Genomic DNA, 18,730 nt, shown 5'->3' on the forward strand with positions numbered 1-18,730 from the left:
CAATCCTTAAGGAACCTTAAAGGAACCGTAAATCAAAACTTGTCTAAAACAAGTCCCTTGTGTAAATTACGTGCTTACGTCTCTGCGTCTAAAACGACCCTAAATCGGCCTTTAGCTAGGCGCGTCCCGAGCAACCATGAGCGTCCACGAGCAGCCCCGAGACTTCAGAATGTCGTTATTTGCATGACCGCTAGAGGCGCTACATTTTGATACGCTCCAGTGGGTCGTAATTTGGGGCGGTACAAACGACCTATGCGGTCGTATTTTCTAGGAGGACAGGCTGCTCTAACACACACACACACACTAACACTCTCACATAGACACACACACTAACACTCTCACATAGACACACACACACACACGCGCGCACACACACACACACACACACACACACACACACACACACACACACACACACACACACACACACACACACACACACACACACACACACACACACACACACACACACACACACACACACACACACACACACACACACACACGTCCTATTACTCTGGTGACGTAGAGAGATACCAATAAAAGATGCTCTATAGTCGAAGGGGTTCACGCTCACAGAATATTGTCGAAAGTACCGATTTTTTTTTTACTAAACGTCAGCATGTAACAGATTTTGGCTCAACTGTCCAATTGGCGAACGGTCTTTTGGGCGTAAAGGTGAGCACATCGATGGATGAGCTCTGCGCATTATGATGGTACTTTGTCTTTGACAGATTTCTGTAGCAAAGAAACGGAGCGCGTCTGCAAACTAATATGCCTAATGTTATCATCGCAATGGCGTGGATCAACATTTCTAAATATAAATGTATTCGATTATAAATAGGCCACTCACCTGTGCCAGCATTGCGTATGGGAATATTTTGAGGAGCAGAATATTTCATATTGCTGAAGACGCAAAAAAACATGGACAACGACATGGATGTATACTTTATTCTGACCGATTTTTCAACAATGTAAAAAAAGAAGAAAAAAAAAAGAAGCAAAGAAACTACCTTCCAGAAGTCCAACTGCCTTCCAACTTTTCCGACCGTTAACCAGCACGATGTTTTCGGGCCCGTCTGATCTCAACTACAGCTTCAACGTGAGCGCCGACCGGGATTTTAGTACATCAACGGGCACGGAGATGCTGTCCCCGACAGGGTTCGTCGTGCTGTCCGTTGCCCTGGGCTTCATCATGACTTTTGGCTTCGTAAATAACTTTGTTGTGCTGCTGCTGTTCTGCAAATTCAAGACACTGCGAACTCCCGTGAATATGCTTTTGTTAAACATTAGTGTCAGTGACATGCTGGTGTGCGTGTTTGGCACTACACTCAGTTTTGCGTCCAGCATCAAGGGAAGGTGGCTGCTCGGTCGCATTGGCTGCAGTTGGTATGGCTTCGTCAACTCCTGCTTTGGTGAGTAAACCCGTTCTATCCACGAGGACTGCACTGCACGGCTAATCGCTTTTTAACTTCTGCCCAGAGCGCTGGTATATGGTTATAGGATTTTTATAGTAAAAGCCTTTTGCTTATGCATATTTCCCTTCGTTGTTTATCGTCCTAAAATGTCCTGTCTTCTTAAGGTTCTGTCTTTCATCCAGATGCATAACTTTCCTTACATATTGAGAGAGCTTTGGTTTTGACATGTGATTCGTTTCATATAGGTGTTTGAAGGATTAAGTCATCTCTTATGGATTTTAATGGAGTCGGCTACTTTTCTTGCATTATACCATGTTACCATTTTACCATGCGATCCATTATTAAACATAGCATTTTTTACAAATCATCATATTTCTTTAACTATATCAATTAGGTTCTGCATTCATAATTAATATAATTTATAGTAATATGGACCAAGCGTCCCTACAGAACATTAACTTACAGTACCTTAACTTACAGTACTTTACAGTACCAACTAGATATATTGACATATCACTACGTTTTGCTTGCAAAATGACAGGTCCCAAGGTTATGGATATGCTGACTATTACTAGATCTGCATATAATGCTCCCTTATAAGAACATTTCTGTATATTATGATCAAGCTTTGTCAGTTGTTATCTACACACATTTCAGCTCTTGCCATTCATCTCCCCTATGCATCTCTAAAGGAACACACGCACACACAGTCACACACACACACACACACACACACACACACACACACACACACACACACACACACACACACACACACACACACACACACACTGACGGTGTTCAGAAATTCTTTGTCAATGAGATTCATGAAACTTCCAATCCATCATTTGACGTTGATGTATTGTCTTTGTCTTTTTTTGTCTTAATATTACTTTCACTTTTATTAATGTTATGTTTGCCAATGTTCCCTCATTAGCACTGCTTGTTTTGTTGATACGCTAATTCAGCAACCTATATGATGCTTTCATAAAATGCATATAATTCAACCAATAAGATTGATTGTTGATTTATATGTATTTTTTGCTTCTACCATGGCATGGCCACACTAACTAACGTTACTAACTATCTTTGAAGCATCCTAGCAAAGCAACTGTATTTTACGCATACACATACACACATTGTGTGTGTGTGTGTGTGTGTGTGTGTGTGTGTGTGTGTGTGCGTGTGTGTGCGTGTGTGTGTGTGTGTGTGTGTGTGTGTGTGTGTGTGTGTGTGTGTGTTTGAGTGTGTGTGTGTGTGTGTGTGTGTGTGTGTGTGTGTGTGTGTGTGTGTGTGTGTGTGTGTGTGTGTGTGTGTGTGTGTGTGTGTGTGTGTGTGCTTGTGTGGAGTATGTGCATACATGCGTGCATCTGTGTGAATGCGTGTGCATACCTAAAAGTAAGATGTGCTTATGTGTGAATGCATGCATGTCTGCACTCGGTTTCTGTGCTCATTTTGCAAATGCATGTCTGTGTGCACGTGCTCCCGTGTGGCCGTCAAACAAGTGTGCTGGCCGTTAGCAGTGGTTCAGGAGATTCTGTTCTGCATAGCAATGGAGTAAGGTCTCAGACCAGGGCCATGGACACACATCTGTGGAACAGCGATCTTCATTGGACTGGGCAGGTGGAGATGGCTTGACATTGACGTTTGAGGAGAACACTGTAGAATAATGACGCTGTCTCCCAGCATTTATCTATTGCTCGCACACGGATGAGAAATAATGCCATAGACGCGTCTCCTCCCCCCCCCTCCCTTCCTTCTGTTCATTCCCCCTTGCCTCACAGGGGTCTGTGGCACTGACATGTGTTTCAGTTTCCTCAGATAAAAACGGCCTTTGCTGTTTAGGAGATTCGTCTGCTTTGTTGATGTATTCATGTGCATTGTGTAGTGAACCAGAGTGCAATGCGTGCCATGATTTACTGACAGATCACAGATAGTCAGAAGCTTCCCCGCGCCTCTGAGGCAACATCTTATTGAGTTCCCATCCTCTTCTGGCTTTCAGCTCTTTCTGTCACACAAGAACAATTGTTATCCAGCTTTATAATAATGTATGGAATATGGAATACATCGAATATAGAAAGTCTCATGACCAGCCACAGCTTCAGCCAATAAGAAGGACCAAGTCCAAAGAAGAGGTGATTCACCCCAGAGACTGTGCTGTTGCTGACTGAGTGTGATAGTGTTCAGTGTATGGGTTCTCAGACAGATGGCTAGTACTTATGTCTAGAATCTCACTTTGCAAACATAGAGTTCATCATGTTCTCCCATAGCCTCATTAAAATGACGGTAATGCTTAAGCTGCACAGATGCCCAATGACGCTTAGAGCGACCCGGATGGCGGAGATTATGCTTTTGTAACAGATCATATATCCCCCATTTAGTGCATGACTTGGAAAATGTGATGCGTTGAACCTGTGTTAGCTTACATATGACTAATAGAACTGAAACCGACAGAGTAGAAACAGGGAGTTTATTTGTGAGCGCTAAAGAACAAGAGCGCACATAACGATAGATTGAGATGTCACATGCATGAGCATATGACATGCTCATGCTTAAGCAACATGCCGGCTGTATATACTTTACAATGACTTTACACTGTACACAGACTGTGTCCCCTGATAGAGCAAGGGCTGAACATGGAACGCTTTGGAATGGAATATGTGTCTTGACTCTTGAGGAAGGTACGATCAGATGGGATCGGCGGACTGGGATGGAGAAGAAAATCCATCATGCATATTGTCCATAAGGATATTGTCCATAAGGATATTGTCCATGAGGATATTGTCCATGAGGATATTGTCCATGAGGATAAGTTATTCACAGAGAAACCCGGTCTTGTGACACCGTGTGTGTGAGTGTGTGTGTGTGTGTGTGTGTGTGTGTGTGTGTGTGTGTGTGTGTGTGTGTGTGTGTGTGTGTGTGTGAGTGTGTGTGTGTGTGAGTGTGTGTGTGTGTGTGTGTGTGTGTGTGTGTGTGTGTGTGTGTGTGTGTGTGTGTGTGTGTGTGTGTGTGTGCGTGTGTGTGTGCGTGTGCGTGTGCGTGTGTTTGTTTAATTATCAAGGTGGACAGCTTTCATTTAGGAATATAATGGGTTGGTGGAGAGCAATGAAGTGTTGGATGATTTGTGGACAGCAGTCATCAGACATATTTAAGTGGGTCGGAATTATACTGCTGTCACACAAATCACACCTCACAAGTGTGGATATGTAGGAATAAAAAGAGTCTAAATTGTCCCTCTAATGGTAATTCCAGATAAAAAAAACGGATACTTTTTAGTGTGACGTACAATATTGCCAGGTGACATCGACATGCCCTAATTGGAGTCAATCAAAAGTGATTGAAAGAAATTGATATTTTGCTGCACATTCTTTCTAATTTTGTTAAACAAAACGTGCCCGTTCAAAGCTGTTCAGATGTGATTGGCCTCAAGTACTGCTACTTTCAGCATTGGCAAGAAACACTCATCCAAGCAACTCGATACTCAACACTGCACTTCGTTGGGTCCTCAGCTATACAGCCGCAGAGTGTACAGTCGATCGGACTACAGACACATAAAGAGTCCTCGTATTATAAAGAGTGTGGAAGTGTGAATGGTGAATGTCTAGTGTGGGGCCTTTGGATTTAGAGGTTTGTTATAAAAAAACTATAAAAAACGATCTAATTTCCTTATGCTACTAGCTACCTGAAGCTGCATTGGCTGTTGTTGAATGAAGATGCAAGTAGAATGATTGAGCAACATGGTTCAGCCTCCAGGTGGCTGAGTGAAACGGACACAAACCAGGCAGATCGGACAGCAAAAAAGACAACTGTGTACACTGTGTGTGTGTGTGTGTGTGTGTGTGTGTGTGTGTGTGTGTGTGTGTGTGTGTGTGTGTGTGTGTGTGTGTGTGTGTGTGTGTGTGTGTGTGTGTGTGTGTGTGTGTGTGTGCGTGTGTGTGTGTGTGTGTGTGTGCGTGTGTGGTGCCTGTGTGTATGCTTAACTCATTATTGTAAACACTGCATACAATGGCAGTCTGCAGGCAACCAAATATTTGTGTATATATCATGAATTGAAAACTCAAATGTCTTGGGTTTTTCATAATTAATATCTTTCCATTCTATATTTAAACATTTTCTTTGTTTGTCTACTAATTAGCATCAATCTACACCATTGCCTATTAATGGGGAACATGTCATATTGCCATTTACTACTAACTATGGGGCAATTCATCTCTTTGTCGCTAAATTATTTAAGTCATCCTCACCTTCTTTTATGTTTTTATTTTTTTTGCTGTAACCCTTAAATTCCCCATCGGGGTGATTGATTTCCCCTCAGAAACATCAGGTTGAGGTCAAAAAACAGTTTCCCTAAAAAACAACAAGAAGAAGAATCATGTGTCCCTTTGTCAGACGTACAGATGACCTCACTCTAATCAAGTTGGTTTCTTGAGTTCCAACACAGTATCCAACTGCGACCCGCATTGCCATGCCTTCCAATGCATTTATTGTGCCATTCTTTCCTCGGTTGTGGCAGAAAACTATGGAGACTATTGCCATAGGAACAGTAATCCCCCTCCATTGTCCATTCCCTGCTCGGAAAATGCTTGTAATTGTTTTTTTAGATTAGGAAAATACGATTGATAAACCAGTTCAGGGGTCAAGTGGATCTGCAGACTATATGGTTTTTTAGGTGATGTGATGGAAAAATCGATATGCTGTTCAGTTTGAATCATTTAAGGTTTTTCTTGAGGTTTTGTTATAGCCACCCCAGCTGTTAAGTAGAGTTATCTAGTTCCCAATTGTTGTCCTCCTTTGTCCTTGCGTGAACCGGTCACGACAAAGCAGTGACCCCTTTATGTATATATCTGTTTGGTGAGAAAACAGGAATCTCTGGCCTTTGTGTAAATATCTCCCACCTGTGATGTGAGGACAAATTGCCTCAAAGAAGTGGAGGACAACTGTGCCCCCCTTCCCTAAGGACCACACTCTACTGGGGAGGAGGTGAAACTGTGGTAAAAGGCTCTGTGAGACTGTATTCTTGGCTCAATCTGCTAAAGAGGAGACTGCTGTATGCATACATTAAATTGGTCAATTTTCTGCGACTATTGTGTGCTTTATAACGAGAACATAATGAGAAAACTCGTTATGTTTGCCATTATATTCTTTATAAGACCAAAAAAAGTCATCCTTGGATATTATTGATTGAAATGTTCACAACATCACAAAATCGTTTTAACTGTGGATAACGTAATGTTTCAATGTGAAAAGAAAAAACCTTTTTATGAAATGTGTGTCACACTCATTATATTTATTTTCTGTTCAATGTGTATCCAACAAAGGAAGCAACACGGATAGGTCAACTGAAAGGTGTTCTGAATGAATATCGCATGTGGCTGAATGTAAATTGACGTCAAGAGATCCAAGAGATAGTGTGATACTGTATGCATTAGCAAGGGAAGCAAAGGGATACAGAATGTGGGCTTGTCACAAAATATATCAATGAGAAAGAAAGGTAAAGCAGCCTTTGGGCTGAGTGTATGGGCAAGTACTTTTGAATAGATGGCCCTGTCAAGGTCTTTGCAATAGGAAAAAATATTTCATTCTTAGTATCATATTTTACACACATACCAGCATTTATCACTTAAGACGGTGTGAGGTATTTAGTACCCCTTAAACATATTTTTAATCATTGTTGTTAAAATGGTAGTTAACTTTTCTTGTAAAAGGGCTATATTATGCTTAATTAATAACTTAATAAGTTATTCATATTTATTATGAAACCTAATCTAGTGATCTTATCTGTTATTGACCAATTTGATCAGGGCTTCTGACTGGGAGGTTCATCACTAGGTATGATTTCTCAAAGGTTTCCAACAAAAGATTTGTTCCAAAACAAAATCAATTTCATAAATGTAAATCATGCCTGAGAACAACGCACACACACACACACACACACACACACACACACACACACACACACACACACACACACACACACACACACAGACACACACACACACACACACACACACACACACACACCCTTTATATAAGTGTCATGTGAGGCTCAATGTAATTATCGAAACCTGCAAGTTGTTGCAGATGGCAGAAAATGCAACTCACAGATACTAACTACTTCCACACACAATTACAATAGGTGACTGATGCACACGTAGTTAACTGAACATAATGAACGGTATCACAGGAGAATAGCCAAAATAATGAGCATAATAATGAATATTTATGCACATTATTAGGCCTTGTTTTTCCTGTCTTTGCTTATCTCCCTCCCTCCTCTCTCTCTCTCTCTCTCTCTCTCCCTCTCTCTGTATTTCTCACTCTATTTCCCTCTCTCCCTCTTTCACCACCTCTCCCTCCTGCTCTCTCTCTCTCTCTCTCCTTCACTCTCTTATTCCATCTCTCCTTCTGACTCTCTCCCTCCCTCTGTCTGTCTGTCTCTCTCTCCCTCTCTCTCTGTCTCTCTCTCTCTCTCTCTCCCTCTCCCTCTCTCTCTCTCTCTCTCTCTCTCTCTCTCTCTCTCTCTCTCTCTCTCTCTCTCTCTCTCTCTCTCTCTGTCTGTCTGTCTGTCTGTCTGTCTGTCTGTCTGTCTGTCTGTCTGTCTGTCTCTCTGTCTCTCTCTCTCTCTCTCTCTCTCTCTCCCTTTTCCCCTCTCTCTCTCTCTCTCTTTCTCTCTCTCTCTCTCTCTCTCTCTCTCTCTCTCTCTCTCTCTCTGTCTGTCTGTCTGTCTGTCTGTCTGTCTGTCTGTCTGTCTGTCTGTCTCTCTGTCTCTCTCTCTCTCTCTCTCTCTCCCCCTCTCTCTCTGTCTCTCTGATGTCTCTCTCTTTCCCTTTTCCCCTCTCCCTTCCTGCCTCTCTTTCACCATCTCTCCCACTAACCCTCCCTCTCCCTCCCCCCCCCCCCCCCCCCCCCCCCTGTCTCCCTCTCTTTCTCGTCCGGATGCCCTCAGGCATCGTGTCGCTGATTTCCTTGGTGATCCTGTCCTACGACCGCTACAGCACGCTCACCGTGTGCAACAACAACCGTTGGCCCGACTACCACAAGCCCCTGGTGGCGGTGTGCTGCTCCTGGGTCTACTCCCTCGTCTGGACGGTGCCCCCCCTGCTCGGCTGGAGCAGCTACGACCTCGAGGGCGCCGGGACCAGCTGCTCCGTGTCCTGGAAGGTCCGGACGGCCCAGTCCCATGCCTACATCATCTGCCTCTTCATCTTCTGCCTGGGCCTGCCTATGCTGCTTATGGTCTACTGCTACGGCCGGCTGCTTTGGGCTGTCAAACAGGTAGGTTGCCTACACAATGTATACTGTGTGTATGTACAGACGTAGGATTGGTCACTTTTTAGGTTTCTGAGGTATGGACTCCTTTATAGTTCATTATGCGGCGAGCGATATTTGCATGTAAAATACATTGCAGTGAACTTTCTTGGGAACTTTCATTCCGCAGACAGGTTCGTGCAGACTTGCAAGTGAGTTTGACGTCAAGTCCAGGATAGCTTGAGGCATTAAAAATACAGATTGAAGGGTGACGGGGTGTGAGGTACTATGCAGACCGTCTCATGAACAGAGTCTGGGTTCTGCTTGAGGACCAGGCGGGTGGAAGCCTCCAGCCTGGTGACTGATGCTCTGTGTGTGGGTGCCAATCCGGATGTCCTATTCTCAACACCACAGCTTTAAGGATCTGAACTGGGCTGAAGGTGTGTGGTGGCCTTCATCTGGAGCAGGGGTCACCAACACGGTGCCCGTGGGCACCAGGGCTCCCGCAAGGACCATATGAGGGGAACCGCAGGCCTGTTCTGAGAATAGCACAGCTCATTCTTGAACAACTCTTTCGCAACTTTTTTAAGTCATTGTTGATAATTTAGTGAGAAATCATTAACATGATCAGTGTCTTCACATAGATGAGTATCATTAATCAATATTAATAATATATAACTAAAGGCAAACTGAGCAAATTCATTGGTTATTTCAGAAGAGTGTATCAAACTGGGTGCCCTTCGTATGACTCAGTACCCATGAAGTAGCTCTCAGGTTCAAAAAAAGGTTGGTGACCCCTGATCTAGAGAGCCAGCCTGGTTTGACAACTGAGCAAGTGTCTCCTGGGGGAACAGAAAGGTTATGGAGAGTTTATAAACCCCTTTGTAGTCCCTGGATATATTCTGTGAAATGTAGCAGGGGGCCAAGCACTGACCTCTGCAGCACCCCGGGCTTCCCCTGGTCTGATCTGAACTGGATCACGGTCATAGAGGCAGGAGGACCAGAAGATATACAGGGTGGAAGGCCACTGTGCAGGATTTGAACTAATGACTAAAAGCAGGAAGAAGGCTAACCCCGCCCGACACACAAACCAATGACTGTAGTCGACTGGACTTTCAGTTACAATGGTTCAGCAAAGAGAGAGATGGGAGCTTTCAGTTACATGGGTTCAGAAACAAGAGAGATGGGGGCTTTCAGTTGCGTGGTTTCATTTTGCGAGCGGTGAGAAAGAGGAAGTGACTTCTGGTAGAAGGACACCCGTGTCCGTTACATTCGGATATTACCTTGTCAAATTTTTCATTTGTGTTCGAGAACCAGCTCACTTACCGGTCAAGCGCTTACTTGCAGCGATCAACGACACATTTGGAGACACAAATCTGCCATCTTATCACATTCAATTTGAAAACGAGACTGGCTGGGTCTTCTCTAGTCAGAAGATAATCGTTTGTTAGAAAACGTTATAAACGGACAAAAACGGGGACGGGAACCTGGTCTGTGAGGTTATGTTCTGCTCAAATGCGTTGAGGACATTGCGGGGGGCGGGGGGGAGAGAGACAATCTCTCCAAGGTGGCTGCTTCTGTGATTTTATCTGGATGTGGTACAGAGAATTGGCTTCTTATGATTACCTACCAGCCTCACCTTGAAGAAGGTGCTGTAGCTGTAGCACTTAGCAGTCAGGAAGGGAGTTGATGGTGGTAGTTGGGGGGGTGAGGAGGTGATGGTGGAAGTGGAGTCTGTGGGGTGGACGCATATCTGTAGTATTATTCATTTGTAGTACTTGGAAAAAGATTATGATCTGCAAACTCAGTGGAAATAGGTACACTTTGCATGACCTGCACATTATTGCAAACACACACACACACACACACACACACACACACACACTACACATACACACACACACATACATACACTCACACGTACTGGGCCATACCACCTAGGTCCTGTGCTGAATGGGTATATTCTTCTGTTTTGGTAATGGACTCCTGGCAGCAATAAGCTGCCTTTACTAAATGTCCTTCACACATGATTAGCTCTGTGTTGGTTTCACTGCTCCCGTTGGTTTCCCAGACGTGGGTCCACAGTGCTGATGCTCTGCACACAAACCAAAACCTTAAGAAGAAAAACAAGTCTATGACTCAGACAAAGCTCTGTTAGAGCTGCCTGTTTCAATAACATTGCAACCGTTAAGCAATGGGGAGACTATGGAAAGGCTGTCGCTCACGATAAGTTGGATGAGGGTCTAGTAAATTGAAAGATCCCCTAGCATACAAGTATTTGCAACCAATACATGTCAATATGAGAGCTGGTCTTGTATGGAGGGTTGAAAATAAATCATTCTCTCCCATCACTCGTTTTTGATATGAGGAAAAAGAGGGACAACTCTAAGCATTCGTACTTCCTCACCAACAGATGTGCCCATGTTATCTTTTTGGGGTCAGAAAGTTCCAGTCCAATATGACTCAAATGTACAATCAGAGCATCTTTGCCCTAACATTTAGAAGTAAGTGAGGCAAGTGAATTCACCTCGTCTCCTCTGTGACTAACACGCTTTGGGGCATCCCAACGGCCTATTAATTTAACATTTTAAGAAATTAGATCATCATCACCTCCCTGTCACAGCCTAACTGATAATTCATTAGTTAAGAGGCAGAGAGAAAGTGTTTGGGGGTTAAGGTGCTAGTGTTTAGTGCTTTACCCTTTTAATAACTTAATGGCTCGTGTGTGAAATCTTGGAGCTATTTTCGGTAAGTAGAGTGGGCGATATCGTCTGCCAGATGGCAACGGTTCAAATCACTAGGCAAGGGGTGCCCCTGGTCCGAATCCTGTTCTGCCTCTATAGATGCCTTCCATACTTTGTAACGTAACTACAGTCACCTGGCCATTTTTCTGTGCTTGAGTTGCACTTCCAAACCAACACACGATACAGATCCGTTGGTCTAGACCAGGGGTCGGCAACCTTTTGTATCAAAAGAGCCATTTTGGCCCATCTCCCGCAAAAAAAAAATTTTTGGAGCCGCAAACTTTTTAATTCACCCCCTCCCCCCTCCGGAGACTCTAACGCTGCGCACCGCACAGACATTTTTTGTGACACTCAGTAAAAAAAAAAACGAACTTTAATGCTGTAAACCCTTCTCGCTCAGTATTCGTTCGTGCAATTGGCTGTCAACGGTGGATGCTGCTGATTGGCGGCTCACTGGCATGTCCCGCCTCCTGCCAATGGCAGCATCTAGGCTACTTCCTGATGCCAGATGCCAGTTAAAGATTTAACTCCTACTGGGATTAGCCACCTGCAAATCAACGAAGCTTTGTCATTCACTCCCCCCCTCACGGTAGCGCAATTGCGCATTCATTGCGACCTCTCGTTTAGTTGACGATATATATAAAAATATATATATAATATTTTTTTTTTTTTGTGTTTTGTGTATGTGGTCGTCACGCAGGTGGGCAAGCACCGCAGGACGGCGGTGCGCCGGAGAGAGTACCGCATCCTGTTCATGGTGCTGACCACGGTGGTGTGTTACCTGGTGTGCTGGATGCCCTACGGCGTGGTGGCCATGATGGCCACCTTCGGCCCGGACAACATCATCAGCCCGGTGGCCAGTGTGGTTCCCTCGCTGCTGGCCAAGAGCAGCACGGTGATCAACCCCCTCATTTACATCCTGATGAACAAACAGGTGGGGCCGCAAGCTCAGCGCGCGCGCACGCGCGTGCGTGCGTGCGTGTGTGTGTGTGTGTGTGTGTGTGTCGATGTGAGAGTAATGAATGAGGTTAGCCAGGAGGAAATGTTTTGCGGTTCATAAAACGTCCTGTGTTTTTGTGCGTGTCTGAGTGTAATGAATGAGATTAGCTGTGAATTATAAAATGGGGTATTCCCCCCCCCCGTGTGTGTGTGTGTGTGTGTGTGTGTGTGTGTGTGTGTGTGTGTGTGTGTGTGTGTGTGTGTGTGTGTGTGTGTGTGTGTGTGTGTGTGTGTGTGTGTGTGTGTGCGTGCGTGTGTGGACAAGAGAGATAAGCCAAGACGGACTGTTCTACATTTACAACATCTTTATTTGAATGGTAAAAAACAAACAAAAGAAAAGCTGATCATCATTTAAACAGTCGGTTATTTAAATATTCATTCAAGTTTAAGAAAGGGGGACTTCAGTGACGGGTCGTGGTGGCTTTCTTTTTTTCAAAGGCCGAAGAGAGTTTGAGACCAGCATTGTGTCCGGGTGCTTCTTGTCCTCTCCTCCTCCTGTAACAGTTAGGGGGGCGGGGAAGGGTTGGAACCAGCAGCACCGGCCACAGAACGTGACATGGAGACGTCATGGAGGCCCATTGAAAAGAGAGAGAGCAATACTGATCCACAAGCTTCCGAGCCCAAAAGGGCCTTGTTGGCAGGTTTAGGCACGGTGCACCTCGTTCAATAGCAAGAGGGAGATCCCACACCTCACAGAGCTTTCTATTTCATGTATTTCTTTTTTTAGGGTAAATCAATTCAAAATCGAATCCGGCCGGCAACAAGAAGCTCCAGCTCCTTAAGGAGTGCCCCCTTGCCTGCCATCAACGCATCAATAAAGATTTTACATTTGGCACCATTTGGTCAAACGCATCGTATCTGCTATAGGGCACAGCATGTCTTTGAGTGCTTCCAGGGCAAAGGCAATAGCTGCAAAGACGACCAACCTATCCACACACACATGCACTGGTAATGGCAAAACCCCTGGAAAAAAAGGATAATAATAAATCACCCACACACACCGTATAAGACTTTCAGTCCACACTCAGATTTACATGCTCTGTGCATCGGAACGTTTAAAAACAAAGATTAGAATAAAAAAAAAACGAAATGGATTTATGTACATTATATTTAAAATGTTATCCGTTACCTTTTTGTACAATAAAATCAACAAATTCACTGATTTTCTTTGCACGACCAATAAGGAAAAGCTGGGGCAAAAATGGAAAAAAAAGTCAACCGACTCCATATCATATTGCATTACCACAAGCTTAATGAAATAATTATTTTACACAAACACAAGCCAGAGATTTGTCATCTAAAACAATTTCAATATCTGGCCAGCTCCTTTCAACAGGTGCCGTATAGTCGTATTAAAACCAGTTGACACAGAACAATGCTAGGCACCATGATTGCCAACAAACAAAGACAACTCTTTTTTCTTATTCTTTTTTTTTTTACAAAAGCTTAACTATTCCAGGCGGACCCGGACAAGAGTTAAAAAACAAAAACAAGGACGTACTTTTGAGCACATTTGGATCTACCACACACACACCATTATGGCACACAGTGACTCCTCTTTAGAAGAGAATGCACTTCACCAAAATTCAATCGAGGAATACGGGTGATATTTCCCGCCCACAGATGAACACCGTTCCCGTGACATTTACAAACACTTTAGGCTGGGCCGCTGCTCCGCCAATATATCTGTGCTAGCTTAAAGGCGCTCCGGCGCTCTCGCTGCGTACGCACGGCAAGACCCTGACCCGGTGACCCCGGCTGCTGTGGATATCTGCGCCATGAGTTCCACAGGTTCGCCATCTAGCTAGGGCGGGGCTTACGCGGATCACAGAACAAAGAACAAATCAAAATTGACGTGGAGGGGGGATTCAGGACATATGAGTAGGCTGTACGTACTCGGCGGAAAGGGACGGAGGCCGTGCCGTCGCACACGACGCACGAGAGCTAAACACGTTCAGTGAATCGCGTGTTCAGACCGACACGATTTCAGCAGCGCTCTCACCAAGCAGATATGACAATTATGTAAGGTTTATCGTTACATTCAATGGGAAGAAGACCGTCTGGCCTTCTAATACGGGCTGATATGCGCCGTATTGTGTGGCACAGTGCACACCGCTGGCTTCGACAGGAGCACTAAGAATGGGTGGATACTGCATGTTTCTCCAGGGTTGTGTTCTGTAGACAACCAGGCACTGGGTTCTCAGACTGCCTCTCCGACAAACCCGTTTGGGATCGATTCAGATGTCGCCCTTCAAGTGCTAGGAGGGACAATCCCATTGCCAGTTGGCGTGCGTGTGCCTGGGTGTGTTGTCATGTCATGCAGATTAAAACATGTCCGTGCCTTAAAACACAGGCACAGCCATGTGTTTTCAATTCTGATTGATGAGAACAATACCAAGAAGAAAACCCTGATATTTGACTCCCAAAAAAATTGAAACCGCTTTCTGGCTTGACAGGATATTTTGAAGAAAGGTCAAAATACAAATATTAATGTCGTGCGTAAAATGTACATCCAGCCTGTTAAACAATAATACTGATGACCTATACACTCATGTATGTCTGATGTACAGCTTCTAAATGAAGCTGAGCTGAGCGTGCGCACAGGTGCGCGCGCGTGTGCGTCAGAGAGAATGACATTCAGTGCAGACCACCGCAGTCGTAAGATGTCCACAACTCCGTGGACTAATATAAAAAAAAAAGTAATCACCGACATTACAGTGATATTTCTTTCTTTCTCCCTCCGATAGACCAAGTGGGTGACCACCCAAAAGATGTGTCGACCGACACAAGAGTTCACAATACTCAAATCACACCCAGACACCGACGACCTAAAAACATGGACCTATTGCTACCCGCGTCAGCTCCACTGCTAACATGGCTCAGCTAAAGCAGGAAGTCCGTTTGGAACAGTGGTGCAACCGCCTGTCGCTTCAAAACACACAAAAACACCTGACACGCCGGGTTAAGGAGACGGAGATGACGTCTTCTCCCAATGCCCCAAAGTTGATCCCACCTTTACGGGGTTATGGCTTATTGTTCATCATGGGTCTGATCTTCTGTATACTGTATATATTTCCTTGTGTTCCAGCCCCCCCCCCACCCTCCATCACCGACGAACCCCTTATCTCCTGTGGCATTATTGCACTCCTCCCCCTTGTCAGCCAACGGGGTGGTGGGGGGGAGGGGGGGGATGTGTGTGTGTTTGTGCGTGTGCGTGTGTGTGTGTGTGTGTGTGTGTGTGTGTGTGTGTGTGTGTGTGTGTGTGTGTGCGCGCGCGTGTGTGTGTGTGTGTGGGCGTTTGTAGCACATCATTGTGGTATTGGTCGTCCTCAGACGCGGAATGCGGAAGGGTTCAGCCTTCACAGTTGACGGAGCCAAGGCCCGGGAGCGTGACCCGGCCTTTCTGCTTGAGGTCGGCCTCGGGCCCCGTGTTGATGCGCTGGATCAGGCTCTTCTCGAACAGCAGCGGGTGGTAGGCGCCCAGCGTGCACGCCGCGTCGTAGTAGTGCTCGTGGTAGTGACACAGGTCCGTCTGCCGCAAAGACGGGATGTACTCGTACACGTGGACCTGCTCGCACAGCGCCATCATCAGGAGGGTTCCTGCAATTGTGGAAAAACACGCGGAGACAAAAGGGTTGAACAGATATTTAGGGGTTTGTGGGATTTGTCGCCCCACTTCAGACGAACCCCACACGTTTATGTTTTGTTCATGTGAAGCCCTGGAGGATTTTTGTGTGCGTGTCTGTGTCCGTGACGTGTTTGACTGCATCGACTGGTGGAATGACGGATGCATTGTAGCATGCGGTTTACACACGAAAACATGCTTCATCTTCATGCCCCAGCGGTCTCTCTATAGCGCCAGTGGCACAACATGTGGAGTTCACAGCAGCAGGGAGATTGTCTCAGTTGTTAATTTAGGCAGAAAAGCAGGGAGTAGTCAAGATAAAAAACTCCCTCACGACTTGGCTTCAAGCGGCAATGAGCAGAATGTCAATCACACAACGTAAAAAAAATAAACTAAATTTTTTCAGTACATCAAAAACAATAACAGATTGTGAGAGTTCTGGGAGACACCCCTGGCAGTGTCTTGGGAAGATCGGCGTTACTATGACAACGGTTCATGCCTGATAACTCACATGAACTCCACATGTCCCCCCCGCTCAACTCTCGACATCGTCTCCTGCGGCCTCTGGGCCGGGCCAAAACCTGCCTCTTGTAGCTCAACGTACATCGCTGTGTTTAATCATTCAGCAGCACGCCTTCTGTCTCATGCCAGTTACGTCTCTGAAGCCGTCCGTTCACATTTTGCTGTCAAACCTTCCCAAGACCAAACAACTAACCTTGAGGTTGCTTCACCCCCCCCCCCCCCCCAACCCTCAACTCCCAGTGTGTGTCTTTAAAATACAGCAGGAGTGTGGGGTCGCGCAGGGTTAATGGACAGCTGTCAAGGTTTCTCTGTCCAACATGTGCACTGGCCTTTGAGGATACAAGCAGAGATGAAAAACGACTGAGCACACAGAGGCCAGGTCCATTAAGTGGACTATTTCCTACTCCGAGCTGCGCTTCCCGCCGTTGAAGACTCTGCAACGCCCTTGGGGAGGGAAGAGTTTTCTGCCTGAGGGACTTCAAAGAGATCCAAATGATTAAGCTCCCCACTGGAGAGTGATGGCAAAGGGTCATTTCAACTCCCAGTCAGGCGGCACATTCTTCTTCAAACTCTGGGATGGCCGTCGTCGGGTCACTAGGGTGGTCTCGCATATCGACGTCAAGCGTCGTACATTATACATGTGAAGTCATTTCGCTTCTTTCTTTTTATCACCCCCCCCCCCCCGCCACAGTTCTACCGGTGCTTCCTGATCTTGTTCCACTGCAAAGGCCGGGCAGGGGCCCAGAGAGGGGGGTCCTCCCTGCCGTCCAGGACCACCATCATCCAGCTCAACCGCCGGGTGTACCGCAACACCGTGGCCTGCACCGACCAGTCCACCTCGAGGAACCTCCAGGCGTGCACCAGCCTGCCCACCACGGAACGCTTCAGCCCGTCGGTGATCACCTCATGACCTGTGGGTCGCCCTCCGAGAACCTCGGAGGGCGAGGCTCTTTACCCCGGAAGGGTGAAAGGCTGTGGCACGCAGGATCGACACGCGGTGTGTTGAGCACCGGGCCTGAGGTGGTGCAGTGTGTGAAGGGATAGCAGTGTTCTGAGGTTTGATCTGTGGAGCTGTGTTTTTGTTTATCGTGCTATGTGTTGCTTCAACACTTAACAACGCTGTTACGTTTGGGTATGAGATTAGAGGTGTAATGTACAGTAGGAAATGTACATATTTAAGGTATAACGTACCATAGATAACATATAATTGCCGATGTGGGTATCTTCTGAAGAAAAGGAGCGCAGTTGGTCAAGCCAACAATTTTACGGGAGCATGCTAACATGCTAATGCTAGCAAGGCTTATTGGCAAACATGCTAGGTTCTACGTCCCTTGGTCACTGTGCGGCAGACCTCCGCATTGAACATTCAGGATGTGCCTGCTCATAACTTATTTTTTTTTGTTTTTTGTTTTGGTTTGTCTTGTTTTTGTTTTATTTATTTCTTATTGCTTATGTTTATTTATTTATTTATTTTTTCCACAATGTCTTGTTTTTTAAAAAATGTATGATGACTATATGCTCTGTAAGGTGACCTTGGGTGTCTTGAAAGGCGCCTCTAAATGAAATGTATTATTATTATTATTATTATGTTGTGTGTCCTAATAAGTCTACACTGCAATTCCTTGGGCACCAAGCGACACACACGCCAAATGGGAAGTAGATCAGATAAACAGAGATATGCGATGGACAAACATACACACACACACACACACACACACACACACACAGACACACACACACCGGGGGGGGGTGGGGGGGGGTTTGGTTTCACGCCCAATGTGGTCAAATGTGACAACTCCCAGATGTACAAACGTACAAATTGTTTAGGTGCTCACTGGCTACTTCACTATGCTTGCCGACGTTGCGTGTATGTAGTGTGTATTGTTGGCCATGTTTACTCTGGCCATGTTATGGTCTACCGGTGAAAAATTAAACTTTGGAAATTGTGCAAAGTGTACAAGTAAACCTATTGTATTATTGTATATGTATGTGCATGGTGCCTGAAATATTCTCATCTGTCAATACGTTTGCAGTATTGTTAATAATGTTATTGATGTGAAATTGTGAGTGTATTCATTTCACTGTATGATAACTGCAATGCCCAGTCGGGGACTATATTTCATTTATGTTAATGAACCTAATGAATAACCTAAGTTGAATTGAGCTGAATCATG

The 18,730-nt window shown here is 45.3% G+C and overlaps 2 protein-coding genes across 3 annotated transcripts in view; one reads left to right on the forward strand and one right to left on the reverse strand.

Annotated features, from left to right (window-relative positions):
- Positions 1 to 326: 326 nt before the first annotated feature.
- LOC132448346 (vertebrate ancient opsin-like) lies at positions 327 to 17,949 on the forward strand. Its single transcript, XM_060039539.1, has 4 exons — positions 327 to 1,415; positions 8,365 to 8,693; positions 12,111 to 12,344; positions 17,248 to 17,949. Exons 1-4 carry the CDS (start codon positions 1,064 to 1,066, stop codon positions 17,464 to 17,466), a joined length of 1,134 nt encoding a protein of 377 aa, XP_059895522.1. The 5' UTR covers positions 327 to 1,063; the 3' UTR covers positions 17,467 to 17,949.
- st6gal2a (ST6 beta-galactosamide alpha-2,6-sialyltranferase 2a) overlaps positions 12,697 to 18,730 on the reverse strand; it is a 40,021-nt gene continuing 33,987 nt past the window's right edge. For both annotated transcript variants that reach the window (XM_060039538.1, XM_060039537.1), the window contains exon 7: positions 12,697 to 16,009. In XM_060039538.1, the coding sequence (XP_059895521.1) occupies positions 15,762 to 16,009 (248 nt within the window). In that variant the 3' untranslated portion in view covers positions 12,697 to 15,761. The remainder of the gene's footprint in view (positions 16,010 to 18,730) is intronic.

The sequence above is a fragment of the Gadus macrocephalus genome, chromosome 20, assembly GCF_031168955.1.
Source record: "Gadus macrocephalus chromosome 20, ASM3116895v1".
Taxonomy (NCBI): domain Eukaryota; kingdom Metazoa; phylum Chordata; class Actinopteri; order Gadiformes; family Gadidae; genus Gadus; species Gadus macrocephalus.